The 21964-nt window shown below is 42.0% G+C and overlaps 4 protein-coding genes across 4 annotated transcripts; all 4 read left to right on the top strand.

Annotated features, from left to right (window-relative positions):
* Positions 1–827: 827 nt before the first annotated feature.
* On the top strand, positions 828–6610 carry LOC139760546 (uncharacterized). The gene is made up of 5 exons (XM_071683874.1): positions 828–862; positions 2763–2912; positions 5101–5292; positions 5423–5532; positions 5964–6610. Exons 2-5 carry the CDS (start codon positions 2763–2765, stop codon positions 6193–6195), a joined length of 684 nt encoding a protein of 227 aa, XP_071539975.1. The 5' UTR covers positions 828–862; the 3' UTR covers positions 6196–6610.
* Positions 6204–11742, top strand: LOC139760692 (uncharacterized). Its single transcript, XM_071684258.1, has 6 exons — positions 6204–6212; positions 9557–9712; positions 9842–9982; positions 10451–10627; positions 10953–11062; positions 11211–11742. The coding sequence occupies exons 1-6, from the start codon at positions 6204–6206 to the stop codon at positions 11383–11385; spliced, it is 768 nt and encodes a 255-aa protein (XP_071540359.1). The 3' UTR covers positions 11386–11742.
* Positions 11743–12691: 949 nt separating this feature from the next.
* LOC139760715 (uncharacterized) lies at positions 12692–14711 on the top strand. Its single transcript, XM_071684277.1, has 5 exons — positions 12692–12824; positions 12915–13043; positions 13414–13557; positions 13871–13980; positions 14253–14711. Exons 2-5 carry the CDS (start codon positions 12915–12917, stop codon positions 14425–14427), a joined length of 558 nt encoding a protein of 185 aa, XP_071540378.1. The 5' UTR covers positions 12692–12824; the 3' UTR covers positions 14428–14711.
* A 4637-nt stretch (positions 14712–19348) lies between these two features.
* LOC139760693 (uncharacterized) lies at positions 19349–21964 on the top strand. The gene is made up of 5 exons (XM_071684259.1): positions 19349–19462; positions 19972–20106; positions 20388–20501; positions 21231–21340; positions 21536–21964. Exons 1-5 carry the CDS (start codon positions 19349–19351, stop codon positions 21702–21704), a joined length of 642 nt encoding a protein of 213 aa, XP_071540360.1. The 3' UTR covers positions 21705–21964.

Genomic DNA, 21964 nt, shown 5'->3' on the forward strand with positions numbered 1-21964 from the left:
TCGTGGGATGTAACCAAGAGTACGGTGTGCTCGAATGTTAACACTGTGTTCATTTATTTTTTTGCCGAAGATTAAACTACTTTATGATAGCACTTCCTTATCTTATCCGCTAACTTCTAACTCTTTTCCGTTGAAATCAGTAGAGGGTATGTTTAGTTATCTGGGCTATAAATCTATCGACTGTCACGGACAGAAAGCCCGTCATTCTAACCATTGAAATATATCTTGAACACCTCTCTCATATTGCAAGATAATTCTAATGCAGTAAAAGCTTTCAATGTACATATGGCTCTTAAAAGATTAAGACAGCACCTAACGCTAAAAGGACCAAATACCCAAATGCTACAGACTTCTAATACAGGTTAGCCAGACGTCATGTTCATCTTAATTCCATGATCGGTGATATCGCGAATGACAATCCTAAAATTCCACATATGCGAAGAGTTGCTGCTTACATCACCTCACCGTGACTGGTAAGAATACCCTGTTCACAAAGGTACTTACCTGGGATCAGTGGTCCCTGCTGCTCGCTTGAATATAGTATTTTTCTCATCCTGAATATCAAAGGAGCTGCGCTGTAATATCTCCTTTGCTGAATTTTACGTCTTGTACATCCATGCTAACATTATAGTATATATATATAGATATATATAGATATATAGAGAGAGAGAGAGAGAGAGAGAGAGAGAGAGAGAGAGAGAGAGAGAGAGTTACCTCTACTAAACTCGGTATTATATAAACATGCAAGATGAGGTCAGTGCACGGCATCGGGGTAGACTTATGTTGGGTGGGTTATATAAAAGCCACTGGCCGTCTCCCGAGGTAGTCTGGCAACGTATACTTCGCAGGGCGGCGAGAGAAGGTATTTCTTTTTTTCAAATTATATATAAAGTGTTTAGCTTCGTTATATATATATATATATATATATATATATATATATATATATATATATATATATATATATATATATATTAGGTTTTGCAGGAAGAGGGATAGGTTAGTTGGGGTGTGAGTCTGCATGCGGAAAATCTGGAAGACATCTGGGGATGGCCATGACAGCAAACGGAACCATGTTAGTGGAAATGTGTTATAGGATGGGGAAAGGGGTGAAGGATCTGGGAGCATTTAGGAATGTTTGGAAAGAGAAACCATTATCTGAGAGGGCAAAAATGGGTATTTCAACGTACAGTAATCCAAACGAAGTTGCATGGATATGGATAAGGATGTGTGAAGGAGTGTGAATATGTTGGAAATTCAATATCTGAGGACAATACACAGGTGCGAGTGGTTTGATCGAGTAATAAAAGGGCAAAAGAGGAGGTCTGGTAATAAGTAGAGTGTGAATGAGAGGGCTGAAGAGTGTGCGAAAGTGGTTTCGACATAAGGGCAGAATGGGTAAAGAGAGGCTGACAAAGATGATATCTTTAAGTGTCAGAAGTGACGGAGACAAGGAGACCAAATCATATTCTTTAGATATTCCACAAGGCATTTCTATCAACCCTATCATATGATTTCTTCAGATCCATAATTGCCTTCTGTTTCCCTTAGTATTTCTCACACACATTATTCAATGCAAGCATCTGATCCCCAAATTCTCTTCCATTTCTGAAACTACATTCCTCCCACGTCTGATGCTCTGTACATATGTTTACACTCTCAACAAACGTATACCTTTATAATGTGTGTGTGTGTGTGTGTGTGTGTGCGTGTGTGTGTGTGTGTGTGTGTGTGTGTGTGTGTGTGTCTGTGTGTGTGTGTGTGTGTGTTTTATCCCTTGGGATAGGGAAAAAAGAATACTTCCCACGTATTCCCTGCGTGTCGTAGAAGGCGACTAAAAGGGGAGGGAGCGAGGGGCCGGAAATCCTCCCCTCCAGGTTTTAGTTTTCCATAAGAAGGGCTCGTTCCTCTATTCTAGATGCTACCTCGCTGGCGCGTTAAAATGGCATACATAAAAAATTAATATATATATATATATATATATATATATATATATATATATATATATATATATATATATATATATATATATAAAGACACTTTTGGCGGGGCTGTCATGTGTCATTGGGAGTTCAGTCTCGTCAAAGAACTTCTTGCTTACATTACCCTTTACGCGTACGGACACCAGATTATAAAGCATAAAAATCAGAATTTGTTTTAACAACTATTCCAACTTGGCGGGAAACTGTTACTGTATATTCACACTGAAACCCAAACAATACGGCAAAAACTATGGATTATGTGAATATCTTTACTCTTATTTCTTACATAAATATTCGTACTAGAGTACGAATCTTTTTTGATATTTTGTGAGTCTAGTTTTGTGGTTGCGAAGGTGATTAGAATCCTCACTCTTGGCTTTGGGCTTAGTTTGTTGCAAGTAGAACAAACGTAAGTGATGACACACTGAAAGCTGGTCACTGGCACACTAAAGGCCCTTCACTGAATTCTCTTAGGCCAAATTAACATCTCGAATATCGTACTCATATCTTCAAAATAATTAAAAGGTCCCATTGTGTATCCATCTACCGAACCCTATGGCAGAGTGAACTAAATATGTATTCAATCAGAGGTTTTTACATATTCCTAGCACTGGTTTATACATACCTGCAGTTGGATTTGTTAGCTACCGATGTAGGTGGTCGGTAACACAGAATCCCTACCATGTATGTTAAATAATTCTCTATCATTTTATGGGTTCTGGCTTAATGATGGTCTTGCAAAAGACAACCGTCAACAGTAAAATATCTTACCTTCCTCAACAGATGAACATGAAGGCGATGCTGGCGGCGGCGGCAACAGTAGTACTGGTGCTGATGGCGGGAAAGGTTGAGAGGAGTAACGCGGAGCCGTGCTGCCACCACCACCATCACCATCATCCGGGTCTGGCTGTTGGAACGCTGGCCTTCGCTGGGGTCAGTAGGACGTCAATACCTGTTGACATATTAGAATCGCTAGTTATACTTCTGGCACGGGCAAGAGAATAATACACACATACGTACACACACACACACACACACACACATATACATATATATATATATATATATATATATATATATATATATATATATATATATGGATGTGGAAAGGGAGCTGTGGTTTCGGTGCATTATACATGACAGCTAGAGACTGAGTGTGAACGAATGTGGCCTTTGTTGTCTTTTCCTAGCGCAACCTCGCGCACAGGAGGGGGAGGGGGTTGTCATTTCATGTGTGGCGGGGTGGCGACGGGAATGAATAAGGGCAGACTATGAATTATGTACATGTGTATATATGTATATGCCTGTGTGTATATATATATATGTATACGTATGCATATGTGCGTGTGTGTGGAAGGTGTATGTGTATATGGGTGGGTTGGGCCATTCCTTCGTCTCTTTCCTTGCGCTACCTCGCTAACGCGGGAGACAGCGACAACGTATAATAGAAATATATATATATATATATATATATATATATATATATATATATATATATATATATATATATATATATATATATGCAACTATTCAACCATTACTTTAACTTCACATAAACAAGGTTCCTTATTTTCTGATATCCAAAGTAATAATAGCAAGGCTTTATTACAAGTTTTTGAACGAAACAAAACAAAAAATACCATCGATAACATGATAATGTTGGAGAAAGACGAAAATGTTAGACTATCTTTTAAAGTTGTTTTGTATATTTCATCGACCACGAGAAAGCTTTTGGCAGAATCAGTGGAATAATCTAATGGGAGTATAAAGAATCATGAATGATGACTGGGAAGACCAAATAATAACTAAACAGCTGTATCTAGGTCAAACTGTAATATCCCAGGCTGCTGATGGGGAAAGACAACTTGTAGTAATGAGAGGGGAAACCGTGAGCGTGTTCCGTCACCACTATTGCTCAACATTCATGCAGAAGACATAATCAGAGAAGCACTCTCACTTCTCGAAGAAATAAATGGAAGTTGGAGAGGAGCGAGTCAAAACGGCTAGGTTAGCTAGCTGATGGCATGGTAATTGTCAGCTGCACCAAAAAGGTCTCCCGAGAACGATAAATATGGTAGGCAGGCTAGCAAGTGCTTTCAGAATAACAGTAAAAATGGCCAAAATGAAAGTGACAGGAACGGCAGGGAGGAACAGGGAACCGTAATCATTCACACTGAAAATCAAATGTTTGAAGCAGTAACTTAAGTATTTACGAAACGTTACATCTTGCGGCGAAGATTTTAACACGATTCTGATGACTAGAACTGCTATGGGGATATTAGTGATTAACAAAGGCTGCTTAAAGGTACGCTTGACCTAAACCTGAAGAAAAGGACAGCAAAGCGCTTCGTATGGTGCAGAAACATGGGAAGTACAAATTAAGTACATTTAAAAAATTGAAATGTAGACTGGGGAAAGAATAATGAAGAGCTTAAAAACAATGTAAAACAATAAAAACAATATAAAAGTTTCAGGTAAAATGAGAGGTTATATATATATATATATATATATATATATATATATATATATATATATATATATATATATATATATATATATATAACAAAAAATGTCTGCTTAAAGATGTCATCGAAGTAACATATGAGGGCAACCGACCAAGAGAAGAGGAAGCTACGCTGGATGACGTAAAGGTTAAGATTATTACAACATAAAGAGCAGGGCTTAATATAGAGACGGATATTTCTTCAGTGAAATATAACTCGTTTATTCATATTTTTCAAACAATCCTACGAATGAAAGCTAATGGCAATAACAGCATATATCCTGCTAGTAATATTGATGATAATAATAATCATAATAATAATGCTTTGAAAAGAACTTAGCACAATAATAGCAAGCCACATTTCCCATGCACAGCATATGAGTATATTCTTGACGGTTATTTACAACTGCGATTCAACTCGTCCAAAACAATCAACACATGTTTTCCCTCAGTGACCAACTTACGTGCGTAAACAAATACTTTTACGTGATAAAGATACAAAATGGACAAATTTACAACGTTTAAGTAGCAGTGGAAATATGTCTACCGTGGTAGGAAAATCGAAATCAACGCTGAGGAACGTTTGTTACCTCGCATCTCTACCACTACCTACTTCAGGGTTATCTTGCTGGTCACTACGGTCACCACCACCACCACCACCACCATCACGAGGGCGGAGGCTGCTACAACTGTGGCTGCGGCGGCTGCGGGGGTTCCTGCGGTTGGTGCGGTGGCGGCTACTACGGGCGACGCCGAAGAAGCATTGAAAATTTCGTTCAAGACGTTCAAATCTTGGAGATTTACGCCAAGGTGAGAGTGTGTTAGTGTACAGCGTAGACTGACGACTGTCAACTTGAATTTGCATCTTCAGTTAACACGTATTTCTAGTTAGCTGTTCATTATATGTTCCATTTTTCACCATCATGACTGTCCTGTACAGGTTGCAACGGAGGACAAGGACCAGTGTGGGTTGCGGCTGGTGTGTGAGCTGGCCCAGAAGGACCCCAGAGATCTAACGAAGGAAGAGATCCAAATTCTTCTGCCGTATCGGTTAGTTTATGTTATGAATACGAATACTGTATAACCACTGCAGTACAATGGTACCACCTTTGAGAACGACAAGGACGACCCTTGGGTATGATGGCCTAGTTTTCTGACCTTACCCTTAGAACTAGGCCAAAAAAAGGTTTAGCCATCATACCCAAAGGCCGTAACCTTGGGCTCAGGGGGTTGTGTTTGTTTACCTTCTTCATTAGTGACTGCTATTATGATGACTGAGAGTAACAGGAGAGGAAGTAAGGGGGAGAGAAGAAAGACAAAGGGAATCTTGGTACTGAGCAGGAAAGAACCACCTTCGTTGCCTCAGTGTTCGCTCAGTGTTTGAGTTGATGCAGAGTCTTGCTGTTGTTGCATAACTACCAAAATCTGTGTAAGGTTGATACAGACGAAACGATTTGGAATATATCTGATATTTGTTTCAGCGGTGCTGGGGAGAGCGACGGCACCATCTACGGTGACTACGACGAGGCAGCGTGGCACGGCCAGGAGGGACACAGCTGCCCTGACAACTACCCGCTCTGTGCCTACACCGCCACCCAGGTCATGGACGAGTACCGCACGTACTCCACAAGTTCTGGCAACGTCACTCAAACCGAGCCTGACGGACCAAGAGTAAATGATGACGACATCGAGTTACTTCGCATCCAACCTTGAGCGTCTGGATGAGGATGGTACAGTGAGGACAGGCAGGAAACCTGACTTGCACGTCCACAGTCGTCGATCCATCTGAGTCTAAAGAGTTCTTTATAAAACGTGAACCCTGAATAGCCCTGGTATAGCAACAGGCGTAATCATCTACGCATCATTTTTCTACGAAATTTAGAAGAAAAAAAAAGACAAATTTGTGTACACAGTTAACGATTTGCTTTTGTAAAATTTGAGAATGGCTGATCTCTTTATGCTGGCTATGTGAGAACCTAGGAAAAAAAAAAGATTACACCACTTGTTATTTACTAGTAATGTTACCAATCATCACTTGATTGTTATGTATATTTTGCAAGATGTAATGAATCGCACATATGTTTCTTGGAATGTAAAGTTGCTTGGTCAATAAAGATTACTAATGTTTTACACTGGTTTCATGGGTACAGTTTAGGAGTGACGCAAACTGATTCATACACTTTGCAAATGCTTCCTGACATAAAATCGAAGTGTCTTCACCCCTTGGGCGCAAGGGTAGGATCCCTTTGAATACGACGGGATGATCCTTGAATAAGAACTTGCGATGCTTTTGACCTGACCCTTTAGGATCGGGTCGGAGGCTGGGCCATCATATTCAGGGGTTGTACCTTCGGGTCTAAGGATCTTACTGCTGTGCTTCAGGGTTGTACCTTCATGACCAAGGGTCGTACCGTCGTGATCATGTGGTTAGAATAAGTTGCTACAGGTAATAGGGTCAACCATCCGTAGACATCTCAAATGCAAGAAAAAGAGCATCAAGTGGACTTGTCAACAGGCACACCACACACCTGTGTTGCAAGGTTATTTCCGGGCGCTGGCATCAAGAAGGAAACGGATGAACCCCTCTGACTATCATTTATCTTCACCTTGAGTAAAGGCGTCTCGGCGTCTCGTCTTGTTGACTCTGGCCCCAGACTCCTGGAAGACAAGCTTCCCTGACGTCAGACAATGAAGGTCGCGGGATACTGGAGGCGAGGGTGCATGTTAAGTGCGAGACAATAACGTAAGTGTATGGATACAGGTGTGTAGTTACCTATATGTACTGTACAGATAGGGAATTTTCCATTCGTTGGGCCCCAGTCTTTTGAACCTTCTTTATATCATACAACTTTTCTAAACTTCTGTATGCTATCTGCATTTACGATTTCCTCATTTAGTTCTTTCTTCCATTCGTCCGCCACTCTTATGTTGTAAAAGTACTTTTTCTGTGTTTTCTTCACAATTTTCTTGCTTCGAGTTCTATTCGCTGGATGATCTATCCATACATCTTGCGAAGAACTTCACTGTCTACGTCATCAATGTGAATCAAAAACATGAAAGGTTGTGAATAGGTCACCCTTCACTCTTCTCTCTTCCATGGCGGGCAAACTGAAGGTCCAAGCCTCTAACTGTTTGATAATTCTCAATGTCTTGCACCGAAAGAGTTAATAGAGCATCACCACAGTTTCTCAATGCTAGCGCATCTGATCCTCTGAAAAACAAATATAATCCAGCGTATATTAAACAAAAATACTTATTACAAATCATTTTATAATTCTATATACTAACGTCATCTCTATAATACCGATGCGGAAATAGAGTAGCTATAATAAACGGCTGGTTAGAGCAGTCACGGTGAATATGTGCCTTAACACCAAAGTATCGGATCACAAATTATCCCAGAGATGAGGAGCCTCCCTCATCTACGAACTGCTGCAGCCAGTCAGTGTTTAGGTTACGACAGTAACACTACAATACGTCTGTTGAGATATGGATGGCAGTCTAACGCGTCCTATCTAGTTTACTGGATGTTTGTGGCAACATCTGCATTGCCTCGTCCAGTTAGGGGCCCGACCAACCTTAAAGTGGCATCCCATTTTCGTTCTTTAGTAACATTAGTAATCGACGTATACAGACTTGATTCTTAAGCTAAATATATAAAAGAAATCAAGATACAGTCAGGTTTACAAATCACACAGTAAACCAAAGACTTTTGAAGCCGTGTCGTCAGGACTCTTGTCACAGGTGCTGTAGCTCACTCACACACCATCAGATTACCTTGAGAGGCAGAACTATATCAGAACCAATGATGACCCTTTAAACTCACCCAAGCGGGTGCTAGATTCGCAGTAAGAACAACAAACTTTACTCATTCAAAAACTGAATTTCAATATCACAAGTCCTCCACTTTTCCTATGATCGAAGTCGCCACCCTGGGAATTCAGGATTGAAGTATAATGATAATTACATCATGACACGTATTGTAAATATTTGTGTTTATACGTAATCAGTGTACATTGTGTTATACGATGACTGAGTATCTGACGTGTTAAAAGCTGTGTGCCAAAATTACTATATAAGTTCAATAAGCTGAGGATTAAAATCCGGTCTCCCAACATTCAACGCCTAACGCGTGTGATAAAAGGTCGTATCAAAAGCTATCAACAGCTTCACTATCACTCGTTGGTATTGCAAACTCCTGAACTACACAACTCTCACTCCTCAAGGAGATCTAGCCTCGGGAACATTTAGGTCCTAACTAAAGCTGACTACTTCTGGGTCTCTCTTCTGAAAGTGGTCTGAACTAACGTATCAAGGAAAGACTACCTCCATGTAACATTACACCCAGAAAATGAGTCATGTCTCCAAGCAAATCTAGGTTTTGAATATCATCAAAGTGCAGAATTTCAATGGTCAAATGTTCCCCAATATCGGATATACAAGAGACGTCTCAGTACCGGAAATGTATAATGTCTTGCAAAGAATTGAAACAATCCTTCCATAAAATCCTTAGATGACAGAATAGGGAAATATTCAGTTCTGTAGCTTATATAGCACTGACCCGAGCGTCCTCATATACAGAAGTCGGAAACCGGCAAGGTGCTAAACAATTACCTTCGGACGCCAGAATCTAACCGTCATAAAATCATACGTTTAACAAGAGCTTCAACATCCCCTATGTTACGCTCATGGAACCAAGACGAAGTCTTAAGCAGTGCAGTGCAGTATTGCATGGGATATATTGCAAATATCTACTGGTTACTAATAAGTGTATCTAGAGTAGCACGCTCACTTTTTATTTTCATACTGCAAGACATTAAACCATCTTAGTTCACATTAGGACAGGCTTCTTGTCTTTACTCTTGCGTCAGCCATATATAATTTTGAAACAGTACCAGTTGGTCTGGGGCTTTCCACGAGGTCAAAGTCTTTCCTATTTGTCCTCCAATAGTTGGTTCTACGAAACGTTGACTTTTCTTAAGCGGCAATGCAAATATAGAAAGTGCTCGTAACCGGAGTGGCGAAAATCTGGGTACGGTGAACAGTGGTATGAACCATATCAACGTGTACGCAGGCGCAAGTGTGTTTAACAAGCCATCACTGCTCCAACAGAGTACGGGAACTTGGGCGGTGCGAATCAGAGGATCTTGACCCCAGCTATTCAAGGGTTCTTATAAAAGAAACTCCAGAGCGTCGACATACCCAATACCGTCGGACACACTCGGACAAGGTAAGGCCTCTGTCTCTCGAAGAGATCTGTTGTTTACTCACATCGGTTAAGGTATAACTGTACATTAAGCTGGGGCTGTCCTGGTGAGAATCACTGAATGATTAATTGGAAGTCTCATCTGTCATCTAGATGTATCTTGGTATGCTCGTGACAACGGTGATCGCGACGGTGCTGCTGCAGGGCACAACGGCTCAGCCTTGCTGTGGACAGCACCACAACCATCATCACGGGGCGGGAGCCGCGATCGCCGGAGCTCTGGTGGTCGCTGGGGTAAGTACTAGGAATCATAACATTAGTCTGTTCCATTCCATGAAATTGTTGTACATTCTGGATCACAGTACAGGTATTTCTTCACATGGTATAAACGACGAATAATAGTCCACAAGACTTGGGAGATAATTCCAGTAATCACAGTACGCAATACCTGTGCATTACGGGATCAATATCCCTGGGGATAGGGGAGAAAGAATACTTCCCACGTATTCCCTGCGTGTCGTAGAAGGCGACTAAAAGGGAAGGGAGCGGGGGGCTGGAAATCCTCCCCTCTCGTTTTTTTTTCAATTTTCCAAAAGAAGGGATAGAGAAGGGGGCCAGTTGAGGATATTCCCTCAAAGGTCCAGTCCTCTGTTCTTAACGCTACCTGGCTAATGCGGGAAATGGCGAATAGTATAATATATATATATATATATATATATATATATATATATTTCTTTTTTTGTTGTGGCTAACACACCCCAGGCCCATGCTGCCAGGCACCACAACCATCACAATCATGGAGGCGGAGGTTGTTACAACTGTGGCTGTGGAGGCTGCGGTAGTTCCTGCGGCTGGTGCGGCGGTGGCTACGGTCGCAGGAAGAGAAGGAGCCTTGAAGGGTTCCTAAATGACACCAAGACACACGAAACCTACAGCAAAGTAAGTGGGCCTTTTTCTTTCCCACCTGGATGTACACTAAGATCTCCTTTGATGAATACCGAATGCAATGATTGCGACAATAGTTTAAGAAGGCAATCTGTCTGGTGTAAATCAGTTCTCTGTCTTTTGAGACACTTGTCAATTCTGTTCACGAAATTACCACGACGTGAGTCTTTGTTTTTTTTAAAAACCAAAACGATAATTATTCCAGTTCTGATACTCAACACGAGCACTCATTCATATAACTAACGGGATACGTTACAGAAGTATAAATACAGTACTGGACGTATGTCTCTTGAAGACTATAACTCTGGCTTGCTAACAGATCGCAGCAGAGGACAAGGACCAGTGTGGGCTGCGGCTGGTGTGTGAGCTGGCTCAGAAGGACCCGCGAAACCTGGCTGAGGACGAGATCCAAATTCTCACTCCATACCGGTGGGTATACATGATAATAATGTTGGTACATACACACTGTCGTACTGTTGTAAACATCAAGCCTAATTTCTGAAGAAAACATTCTATAGTTTCTTGACTAAATAACTACACTTGGATTCACCTTACACCTGTTGATCTTGACCACCAGCGGTGCTGGGGAGAGCGACGGCACCAACTACGGTGACTACGACGAGGCAGCGTGGCACGGCCAGGAGGGACACAGCTGCGCTGACAACTACCCACTCTGTGCCTTCACCGCCACCCAGGTCATGGACGAGTACCGCAAGTACTCACAGGAACACCCTGACGACGGTGAAGAGTAGTCACGTCCTGATCCTTGGGTGGGGCTGACCCATGTCCTACACAGTCGGCTGTTGCCCTACGCTATGTGAGCGGTTAGGGTGAGCAAGCTCTTGGTGAAGACAGCTAGTTTCCAACATTGCTCGTCTTCGATATGTTTTGGTTATTCACATGTAATGCGACTTCTCTGCTTCATTTTCAAATGGTTCACAGATTCGGATTCGGATTATCTTTGTACTGAATCCTCTATCTTCTGTCGGGACACAAATCAGTGTGTTATATGCGTCAAATTGTACATCACAAAGAGTGATCTAGCTTTAAGCAGCTGTCTGTTTGTGTGGTTTCGAAAATTTCTAAGCAATAAAACAGCTTTATCAATATCCAGGATGTTTTGTTCTCCATACAACTTGCAATATCATCTACCAGCTTCGCTTGATATTCAAGCCTCACACGCTAAACCATAACATTTCTGTGGCAAAAATCAGGATTAGTAGAACAGAGACAATAAGTCTGTTTATATATATATATATATATATATATATATATATATATATATATATATATATATATATATAAACTTATATATCAGCTTAAAATAATAAATCAATAAAAATGGGAAGGATCACGTCATTATGACACTTTAGGTGTACCAGAGAGAGAGAGAGAGAGAGAGAGAGAGAGAGAGAGAGAGAGAGAGAGAGAGAGAGAGAATCAAGAAGGGACTAACTGCACCACAAATGGATGACACGACCACCAAGGGTTCTGTAACAATCATATGATGACGGTCTCCCTCAGATGGTTGCAAACACGTCAAGCTCTGGTTGGTACAATCCGTGTGAACATCATTTTACAGTGTACAACAAGGAATATAGCTATTCGCAAGTGAATATCATCAATCGCTCTCCATACGTACTCAGGGTAAAATTCTCACTGCACAGACAAAAACTTAGTTTAACCTTGATAAGTTGATGAATGTGTAATTCAAATATCCTTTTGCTCGACCTCACGTCACTGGAAATCTGGGGTAAAATCCCTGTGTGAGAAGGCCACCTCTATCTGTCCCGATTGGTCACGGGGGCTTCCAAAGGGTGAAGGCGTTGATTTTTTCCCCGTTTTCATTTACAGAAAATCTACTTCCATGTCGAGCCTTCATTACAAAGTACTAAAGTACTCACAGCTACTGTCGCAGTATCGAACTTCATCGAAGGGGGTGAACTTCCTGGACGATAAAAGCACGTTAGATGGATCTATTCCATGGTTCAGGCAAGTGTGATCCATTATTTATCGACTCCTCATTACTCGCCAAGAATGAGAAAAAAAAGTGGCAGTGTAAATATGGAATACCTGGAAATGGAGCTCAGTTGACCAGAGATCCGTATAAAAGACACCCCAGAGCTTCGCCACCGTCACTCGGGGTGGAAGTTCTTCTCAAAGGCGCGGAGAACCTCAACATCTGTGGAAGGTAACATTATTCCGCGACGATTTTCATCCAAATCATAAAATCATTCACAGTGTGAAAGGTTATTTATCCTGAGCTTTCCTTCTTTTGCAGATGCACTGTGTTGGACTCGTCGTGGCGCTAGTGATGGTGGCGGTGGTGCCGCTCACCGAGGCCGTTCCCTGCTGTGGCCGCCCCCAGTATGACTCGGGCTCAGTTGCCGGGTCCTTGGCAGTCGCAGGAGTGAGTTTGGCCATCTCACCAAGTTTCAGATTCTGAGTATTGTAGTCGTTTATCCTTCACTGTCTAGTCCCACAGAGACTTATGCCGCCAGAGCAATGATTCTTAACTTAAACAAATATAAGTTGCTCAGAAGATACCTTCAAAATTCTGAATATTACTGTCAAAAAAGTATACGATACAAAACATACCTATACATTATATGAGCGAGAACAATGAAAATCAGCTTGTTGTTATGACTGCTGAACACTGATTACATAGTGGAAAGTTTTAAATTTCAAACACGAAAGGCGTTTGATAATCAAGTTCAGTTGCTGATTAAGACATGAACACAACACAAACTTCAAATCTAACGTTCGTCAACCCCTGGCAGAGCTTCGCTGGTAGTCACAGCCACGGACGCCCTGCTTGGGGATACGGATGTTCCATACATCATGGAGGCTGCCACAGCGTCAGACGACGCAGGAGTCTCGAGGATTTCCTGAAGGATACCAAGATACAAGAGATCTACACTCAAGTTAGTTGGACAGGTTCTGCCGTGGTGTGGAGGAGGAGAGGTTTTGCTGTAGTGTGGAAGAGGAAGTTCTAGCTTCGTTGATCATATGTTGATGGAAAACGGAGACTTTCACTGAATTCTTTAATCAAATAGATATATCCCATGAGCTCCTGATCCATATGTAAACTTTTCATGTAATTTAGTTTAGCAAATGATTTCAACTTATGTGTAATCTGAGGTGAAGAACCGAAAATACCCAAGCCTTTGACTGCCTAATTCAACTGCGGAACCCACAGCCAAGGCTCTTATATATATAGGTTGTGTCTTGTCACAGATCGCAGCGGAGGACAAGGACCAGTGCGGGCTGCGGCTGGTGTGTGAGCTGGCCCAGAAGGACCTCCAGGACCTGGCCGAAGACGAGAGTCAGATTCTCAATCCATACAGGCAAGTCGAACACGAGATGTGTCCCTAATCCATAACTCATCGAATGAACACTTGTTCGTTTAAACTTTCCTTAAAGCCAATTCCACAGCTACCCACAACCACTGAGTACATCTTCACAATTTGAATGTCTTTATTAATTTGTAATTGATCAGCGAGCAGTTTACGATTTCCTTGCTGAACTACGTGCCTAAGCATTCCCAGAATTGTGATAATACGTTTCTAGATCATGTAATTATACCTTATTTTGTCCTGTCTTCCTCCCCCCCTAACAGCGGTGCCGGTAAGAGTGATGGCACCCACTATGGCAACTACGACGAGGCAGTGTGGTACGGCAAGGAGGGACATAGCTGCGCCACACACTACCAACGCTGTGCCTACACCTCCGACCAGGTCATGGACGCTTACCGCAAGTACTCAAAGGACAATCCCACAGACAATGACAAGTAGTGGCTCCAGTGCCTACCGTCAAGGTTGATTCGTCAACTGGAAGTGTCTTACGGCCTCTGATATACTGCCACCTCCACTGTGACAGTGTCACATATAGTCTCCTGCAGTGTGGCGAAAGTCAATCACTTCATTCCGCTATGTCGCTCAGGACCTACGTTGAAGTATCCACACCGGACAAAATCATTCATTTATGGTTTACATTTTCTGTTGCTTACACTGTTGGTACTGTTTCTCCTACGTTGTTTGATGTATGTTGCTCTTCAATAAATCTGATGTGCATTTTGCTTCTGAAGTATTCTTAACAGCTCACTATCAAATTTACCTTAATGACGGAACGGGAGTATCACAGAAGAAACGCCAGTGTAAAGTACTGACGAAATGAACGTATTGTCCAGTCCATTAATGCCTGTTACTGAGGGCACCTAACACACAGGATGCTCTATACAAAGAATCAGTTTACCAATTACGCTTTGAGAGTCAGGAAAAAAGCTGTTATGGCATCATCGAGGGTTGGTTAGTTTTCGCAAACACCAGTTACCATTTAATCAAATCCCCTATAACCGTAATGGCTGTAAGTCGAGAATACAAAAAAAAAAAATGTAAAGCAAATATATTTTGAAATTCAGATATATTCAACTACTTGACATATATATATATGTATGTGTCTGTGTATGTATATGTATGCATACGTTGAAATGTCTAGGTATGTGTATGTGCGTGTGTGGACGTGTATGTATATACATGTGCATGTGGGTGTGATGGGCCTTTACTTCATCAGTTTCCTTGCGCTACCTCGCTAACGCGGGAGACAGCGACAAAGTATAATACAAAATAATATATATATATATATATATAAATATATATATATATATATATATATATATATATATATATATATATATATATATATATATAGGGATAACTAAGAACTTCAATAAGCGCAATTAGAATTAAAAAAAAGACTATAAAGATCTCGGCATAAACAAAAATTGCAGCATTTTCCAAGTTCGGGTGTTTTATGATATCCTAGCGAGAAATCACCACGAAGTTATTAAACCAGAAGGTTACCAGATTTACGACTGCAAGATACAGGACACACCAGTTCAAGTTCTACAACCTTTTTCTCCTACTTTTTCCCTTCCATTCCAGATAGCCTTTTACTGGAGCATGTGTTTGCTCGTGCTATGTCAGACACTATGAAATATATGTATCACCTCAATTCTTGTGTGCATGATGTTTGGCACTTCCATCACTACACCATCTCTTACTCATCAAACTGCCTTTTGCCACGTACGTAATACCAGAATAATCATGTACAATCGCAGCTCTGTCGTCACTTTCAGCATCTTAGACTGCTTTTGGTTCATGTGGACAACGTGTAAAAAGGAATTCTGGGCACAAGGGTAACCATGTAGACTTAAGGATCAACCTTAGATAGTCGTGTAGAGATGGAGGTCTGTCATGGATGGTCGTAAAGAACTAAGAATCAGCTACAGGCAGCCAACCATTCAGAAGTATGAATCTACCAGGAACAGTCATGTAAAGGTCTGAATGAACCACTAGTCCTACTCATCCATGATTAGCCACAGCTGGGTCCTCATCATTTACCGGTAGTCATGTACAGACTTAAGAGTATCCACTGGTAGCCATGTATGGGATTCAGGTCATCATCCACTTACGGCCCAGGCATGGGTTTCGATCATCCACTAGAAGCAATTCAAGGGTTTGGATCCTCTCCTGAGAGTAATGCATGGTTTGAAATCACCCATTCACTGTCTTTGGGAGACTGGGAGACAACACTGTCTGATCGACCTTGAATAACCTTAGGTAAATCACAAATAAAAGTTTATTGGCACCAGTTAGGCTCGGCACCTTCGGCTTATTACAGTGATGCGGTGGTGTTTATCTTCTTTTTGATACAAATGACTAACAGTCTGATCCACTCGTACCGAAAATCAGTTTTTCTCTCACTTTTTTTTTTTCCAATTTCGATATTCATTATCAATAGCTAACCTCATTCCTGAAAGGCCTCGAGTATCATGTTGGGACATCCCAGTGATCAAATAGGCACAGGGTCTGTCCCTCAACCTTTCACGGATCTGGGAAAGTACGGCGACGGTGTAAACACGAATTACCTGGAAATGGAGCTCGGTTGTACAGAGAGTCTATAAAAGACAACCTTGAAGTTGGGCATCACTTCAGCCGGACGAAATCCCCGAAGGTGAGTAATAATAACTTTTTGCCTCGGGGGAATTCAAGCTTAACTTGTCGTCGAGAGTCGTAATAATCCAAAAAATATCAACTTTCACTTTTATAAGCGACACAGCCTTCTGTTTTGTAGATGCGCTGCGGTGTGTTGGTGTTGGCGTTGGTGGTGGTGAACGAGGCGGTGGTGTGTGAGTTGGCCCAGAGGGACCCACGAACCCTGGCAGAAGACGAGATCCAAATCCTCACTCCATACCAGTAGGTTGCATTCTACATAAAGTGTGGCATGATGTTTGCCACTTTACTTATTCATATTGTTGTTATTCAGTAACTAATTCAATGTCACAAATTTTGACTGCTCTCTGCAGTCATCCAATTAGCCATTCCCATTTTTAGAGCGTTTCTGTCTACATAAAGTTCTATGCCAGATGCCTTGCGGTAAATGCTTATAGAGTATATGCTATGGTCTTATCTCACCCTTTGTAATCATCAGCGGTGCTGGGGAGAGCGACGGCATCAACGACGGTGACTACGACGAGGCAGCGTGGCACGGCCAGGAGGGACACAGCTGCCCTGACAACTACCCGCTCTGTGCCTTCACCGCCACCCAGGTCATGGAGGAGTACCGCAAATACTCACAGGAACACCCTGACGACGGTGACAAGTAGTCAAGACGGTGACAAGTACGATATGATCCACATATCTAATTAGGTCACTCCTACAAATGGAGACAGACCTGTATCCCTACTGCAGAAGGGCTACCCTGTAGCATCACTGCCGAGGCTGAATGTACATGGTCAGAGCCAGCACTTCTTTCTTTTTCCACGTAGTTTTGCACTGAGAGAAAAGGATCTCTTATTACCATGTGTATTCTTTGGTTTGTTTTGATATTGTGTTACTGCTTCAATTACTTTGATGCCAAGGCTTCTGCTATGTCACTTCACAAGGTGCTGCACAAAAATGAATCTGATTAACCTTCCACTGCTACAAGCATTACCCTACTGTAGATTATTTGTCGGTTTCTCTCCAACATAATACAGATATGCATGACCAAGCTATAAAAAGCTACATTCTTCTTTATGTCAAAGGTCTCATTCACATGCAGAAGTCCTCACTAGTCTAAGTGGGTCTTAGGTGAATCACAAAGGCAATAGAAAGATAAATAAACAGAAGACATGCAGAAGTCCTCACTAGTCTAAGTGGGTCTTAGGTGAATCACCAAGGCAATAGAAAGATAAATAAACAGAAGACACATAAGTTAACATCAACGGACTAACAATATAACAGGCTGCAAGCGCCTCATAGCCTCTCTCTCTTGTTACCCAGGTTTCAGCAGCATCATCATTATCACGTTGACTGTGGTTCTGTGTTACGAACACGTTACTGCCCGTCACGGTCCTCAGCGTTCTGCTGTGAGCATTCATAACAAAGTAAATTATGTATCCGTCTTTGCGCAAAAGCGAAATTCCTTTCAAACCAGAAACAGGTGTTGACGTTATTCGATATATATATATATATATATATATATATATATATATATATATATATATATATATATATATATATATATATATATATATATATATTGATATATATATATTGAGATGAGGCAGTAGTGTCGTCATACTGACCTTGAGCTACGAGTAAGTAAAGACAGAAATGCGTATCCTGTTGAACGCGCGACCTGACGTGGTATATACATAACCTTCCTCGCCACCAAAACAGTACTGACTGAAATTCGTTTTACTTGAGGAGCTGTTCTGATTAACCTTGAGATCTCTGTCTCTGTGGTAACTTTACTTCTGCTATGAAGTGTTTTCATAAGTGTATTTATACCCAGTGAGCACGACAGTACAATCATTGGATGCGACTGCAGGAATCGTTGACCTGACCTTTAAGGGTGAAGTTTAATAAGGGAGGGTTTTCATACCTAAGGGTAATAATGTCGTGCTCAAGCGGTTTGTTAAAGAAACTGATGCATGAATGTTGATTTGAACTTAACGAAGATGTACGTACATGTTTCTAACCACCCTGTGACATATATAAAGGTAATTCATGTGGAAAATTCAGTCGTACTCAAACACCGAGCTAAAAATTTAGTTTTCCATGAATTACCTTTAATTTCACTGAATTCCTGATTCTGATTTTAAGAAAATGAAAAAGGAATCTTAAAAATGGCTGAAGCCGATGTATGCATGGCGCTGGATGTCATGTTACATGTCGGAGACCACGGCAGCATGACCATATCGTCTATGGATCCTTGTGTCAGCCTATAGGGAGAGGCTGGTCAAAAGTTTGGTAAAATGGGATCCTGTGCTACACATCCTAATCCGGAGAAGTGCGTGGTGGCGAGGGTGATTGTGGCTAGGCTCCTGAGAATTCGCCAGGAAATAAAGAGGTGGAGGAGGGAGGAGGGGGGCGGTAGTGGCGGTGTGAATGTTTGGACACGTTCTATTTTGCAGACACCGGTTTAATCTCTCCTTGAAGGGACAGACTTGGATCCTGGGTCCTGGTTTAACAAACAATGGACGCAAATGATGATGCAACAATCCGCATGACTGTTGCAGGCACCGTCGAAAATCACATATAAATAAATTCTTCTTAGGCTGTAGTGCTTGATACATTAGGATTTCTTTATTCGGCAAGAGGTATTAAGTGTTTATCTAAACGCTGTCCTTGGGCTATTGCGAGGCGTGGATCCCTGACATCAAAGGTAATGTGGGATTATGTCTGGGTTGTATATAAGAAGCTTCAGTCACCACTGCTTCAGTTCGACTCTGGAGTCCTGAAAGGTAAGGATATCTTCAAGTGGAGGTTGAGAAATCCCAGGGTAAGAGTCCCTGCCAGTAATACTTTGGAGAAGTGGATGTATATAGATCTTTATAAGATGCTACTTTCAGGCTGAAAAGATGCTTGTTTAAATACCCAGAAATCAGAAGGCAAAACTTGTGATCTCGGTCAACGACTCCTGGTACACCCTCTCTCTCCTCGTACCATCACTAATTCTGCTGCAGTTTCACGGAACACAAGCTAGTTGTGAAATACTGAGAATATCCGGCTTCCCAAATCATAACAACACGTGTTAAGGACAATTTTTTCAGTGGTTTATGTCTCATTTACCTCGAAACACTTCCGTGTTTTTCGTTCAGGTTCCTAACACCTCTTCAATCTTAAAGTTGTTGATCCATAGACGTGTGTGTATGTTAGGCCTGAAACGAATTTCTGATCGTTGGTATTGGAACAGATATAATGATGTTTGCGACAATTATTCTCAAAATCCATTGGGTATAAACCTGGTAAGTATGACGATGATGTATCAATGGCTTTTCTTCATTACAGATGCGTATCGAGGCGGCACTGTGTGCGGTGTTGCTGCTGGTGGTAGAGGTAGTGGTGGCGGAGCCCTGCTGTGGCCGTCACCACCACCACCGCGGCGGCGGAGCCTTGGTAGCCGGTGGTCTAGGGTTCGTTGGAGTAAGTGTCGCTCCAGCTCAGCTCTAGATACGTATGAAAGTTTCTTGAATATAACTAACCCAGTTTCTTCATCCAGAATGTAAGCATGGAAGGATTTTCATTAATAACACTTAACAAATGTTGCTAAAGCGTGAGTAAGAGTCTTATAAAAGAAAGGTCCCGTCTTAATACATATGCTGTCACTGTATGCGAAATCCCTTTACGACAGAAATCATTCACCCATACATAACGCTCCCCCCCTACATCACTAACTTAACAAGGGACTTGCTACTTTCTCGTAGGGTTTCGTAGCGGGGCGCTTTAGCGGACGCCACCATGGAGGATGCTGTGGAAGGAAGCGCAGGGACATTCACACATTCCTGCAGGATCCCAAGATAATCGAGACCTACAAGGAGGTAAGATGAAGTATAAAGGAAGATGTAGACTCTTCTGTACCAAAAGTAGTACGGACATACAATGATCTAACAAATCTAGACATACCGTTCACTATTGCTAGATTTAGATCCTCATCTGTATTCCAACGGGTTTCGTAAATCAAGATCTTTACGATGGAATCGCCAGCAATCTGGACAGTTACTCAACGTTCACCATCTCCGAATCCAAGCCAGTGCGGCAGAAGGTGCGTGGAGGGGAACTCTGCTTTCTTTTTTAAACCCTGGTTTACGCAGTGTTCTTGGGGAAATAAAATCACCTGCAGTAACTGAAAGAACATAACATAGGGTAGCATTATGCCAGCCAGTGCTTTAAAGTAATTGTAGGTACCTTTCTGCACAGGAATTTCATGTGATGTGGTGCTTATACATTCAGCACTGAATCTGGAACTAAAGGACATGGAGCAATCTGATCCCCAAACCCTCAAAATTTAGGGCAAGCAATAAAGATTCGGGACACAATTGATGGAGGAAAAAATATTCGGCCATCAAACCAAGGACTATTTCAGAGAGTCTGCTATACTTGGTGACAGGGTATTGGAACAATTTGTCCACTGCAAGACAGAGTAAGTGGGAAATGGTGACAGGTTAGACCTCTACATTAGCTCAAATTTGGTGGCACAGCGCATTATTCTGTTGTCCGGGGTGTTGGATGGGATGAGTCACCTTACCCTCGTTCTGCTTCGCTTTTAGATCGCGGAGGAAGACAAGGATCAGTGCGGCAAGCGGCTGGTGTGTGAGCTGGCCCAGAGAGAGTTTGAGGAGCTGGTTGACGACGAGGAACAGATCCTGCAGCCTTATCGGTGAGATGACTGCTGGTCTGCTTGGTGACCCATCATTAATGTCATAATACACTGAACAATTCTAGTTACACTGTGCTTGTACTCACGGTAGACTGAACAGACAGCGTAGACACATTTCGAAATCAAGGCCATGCTAAGCTGTTCCTCCATTCTAAGATATTTCGGTAACTGTTTACAATTTTGTCCCTCCAACAGCGGTGACGGAATATCCGATGGCACTATCTACGGGGACTACGACGAGGCAGCGTGGCACGGCCAGGAGGGACACAGCTGCGCTGGCAACTACCCGCTCTGTGCCTTCACCGCCACCCAGGTCATGGGCGAGTACCGCAAGTACTCAGCTGATAACCAAGTGCATAGCTAAAAGCAGCCGCATTTCGACTCTGGCCGAACTAAACGTTGTGGAAAAAGGATATTCTCCCGTATGAACTGTGGTAAAAACTCGGCTATCATGTGCTACATGATGACCGACCTGGTATAAAATGTATACGGCAAGGATCGTCCTAACATTTGTGCTAGGTTATCTAGTCACTTCTATGGATTACTTTGGCCGCTACATCCATTTTTTTTTGTAAATGTTGTATTCTGCCAGCTGAATAAATTGTCTGCAAACACGAGAAAAAA

This window comes from Panulirus ornatus, chromosome 37, assembly GCF_036320965.1.
Source record: "Panulirus ornatus isolate Po-2019 chromosome 37, ASM3632096v1, whole genome shotgun sequence".
Classification (NCBI taxonomy): Eukaryota; Metazoa; Arthropoda; class Malacostraca; order Decapoda; family Palinuridae; genus Panulirus; species Panulirus ornatus.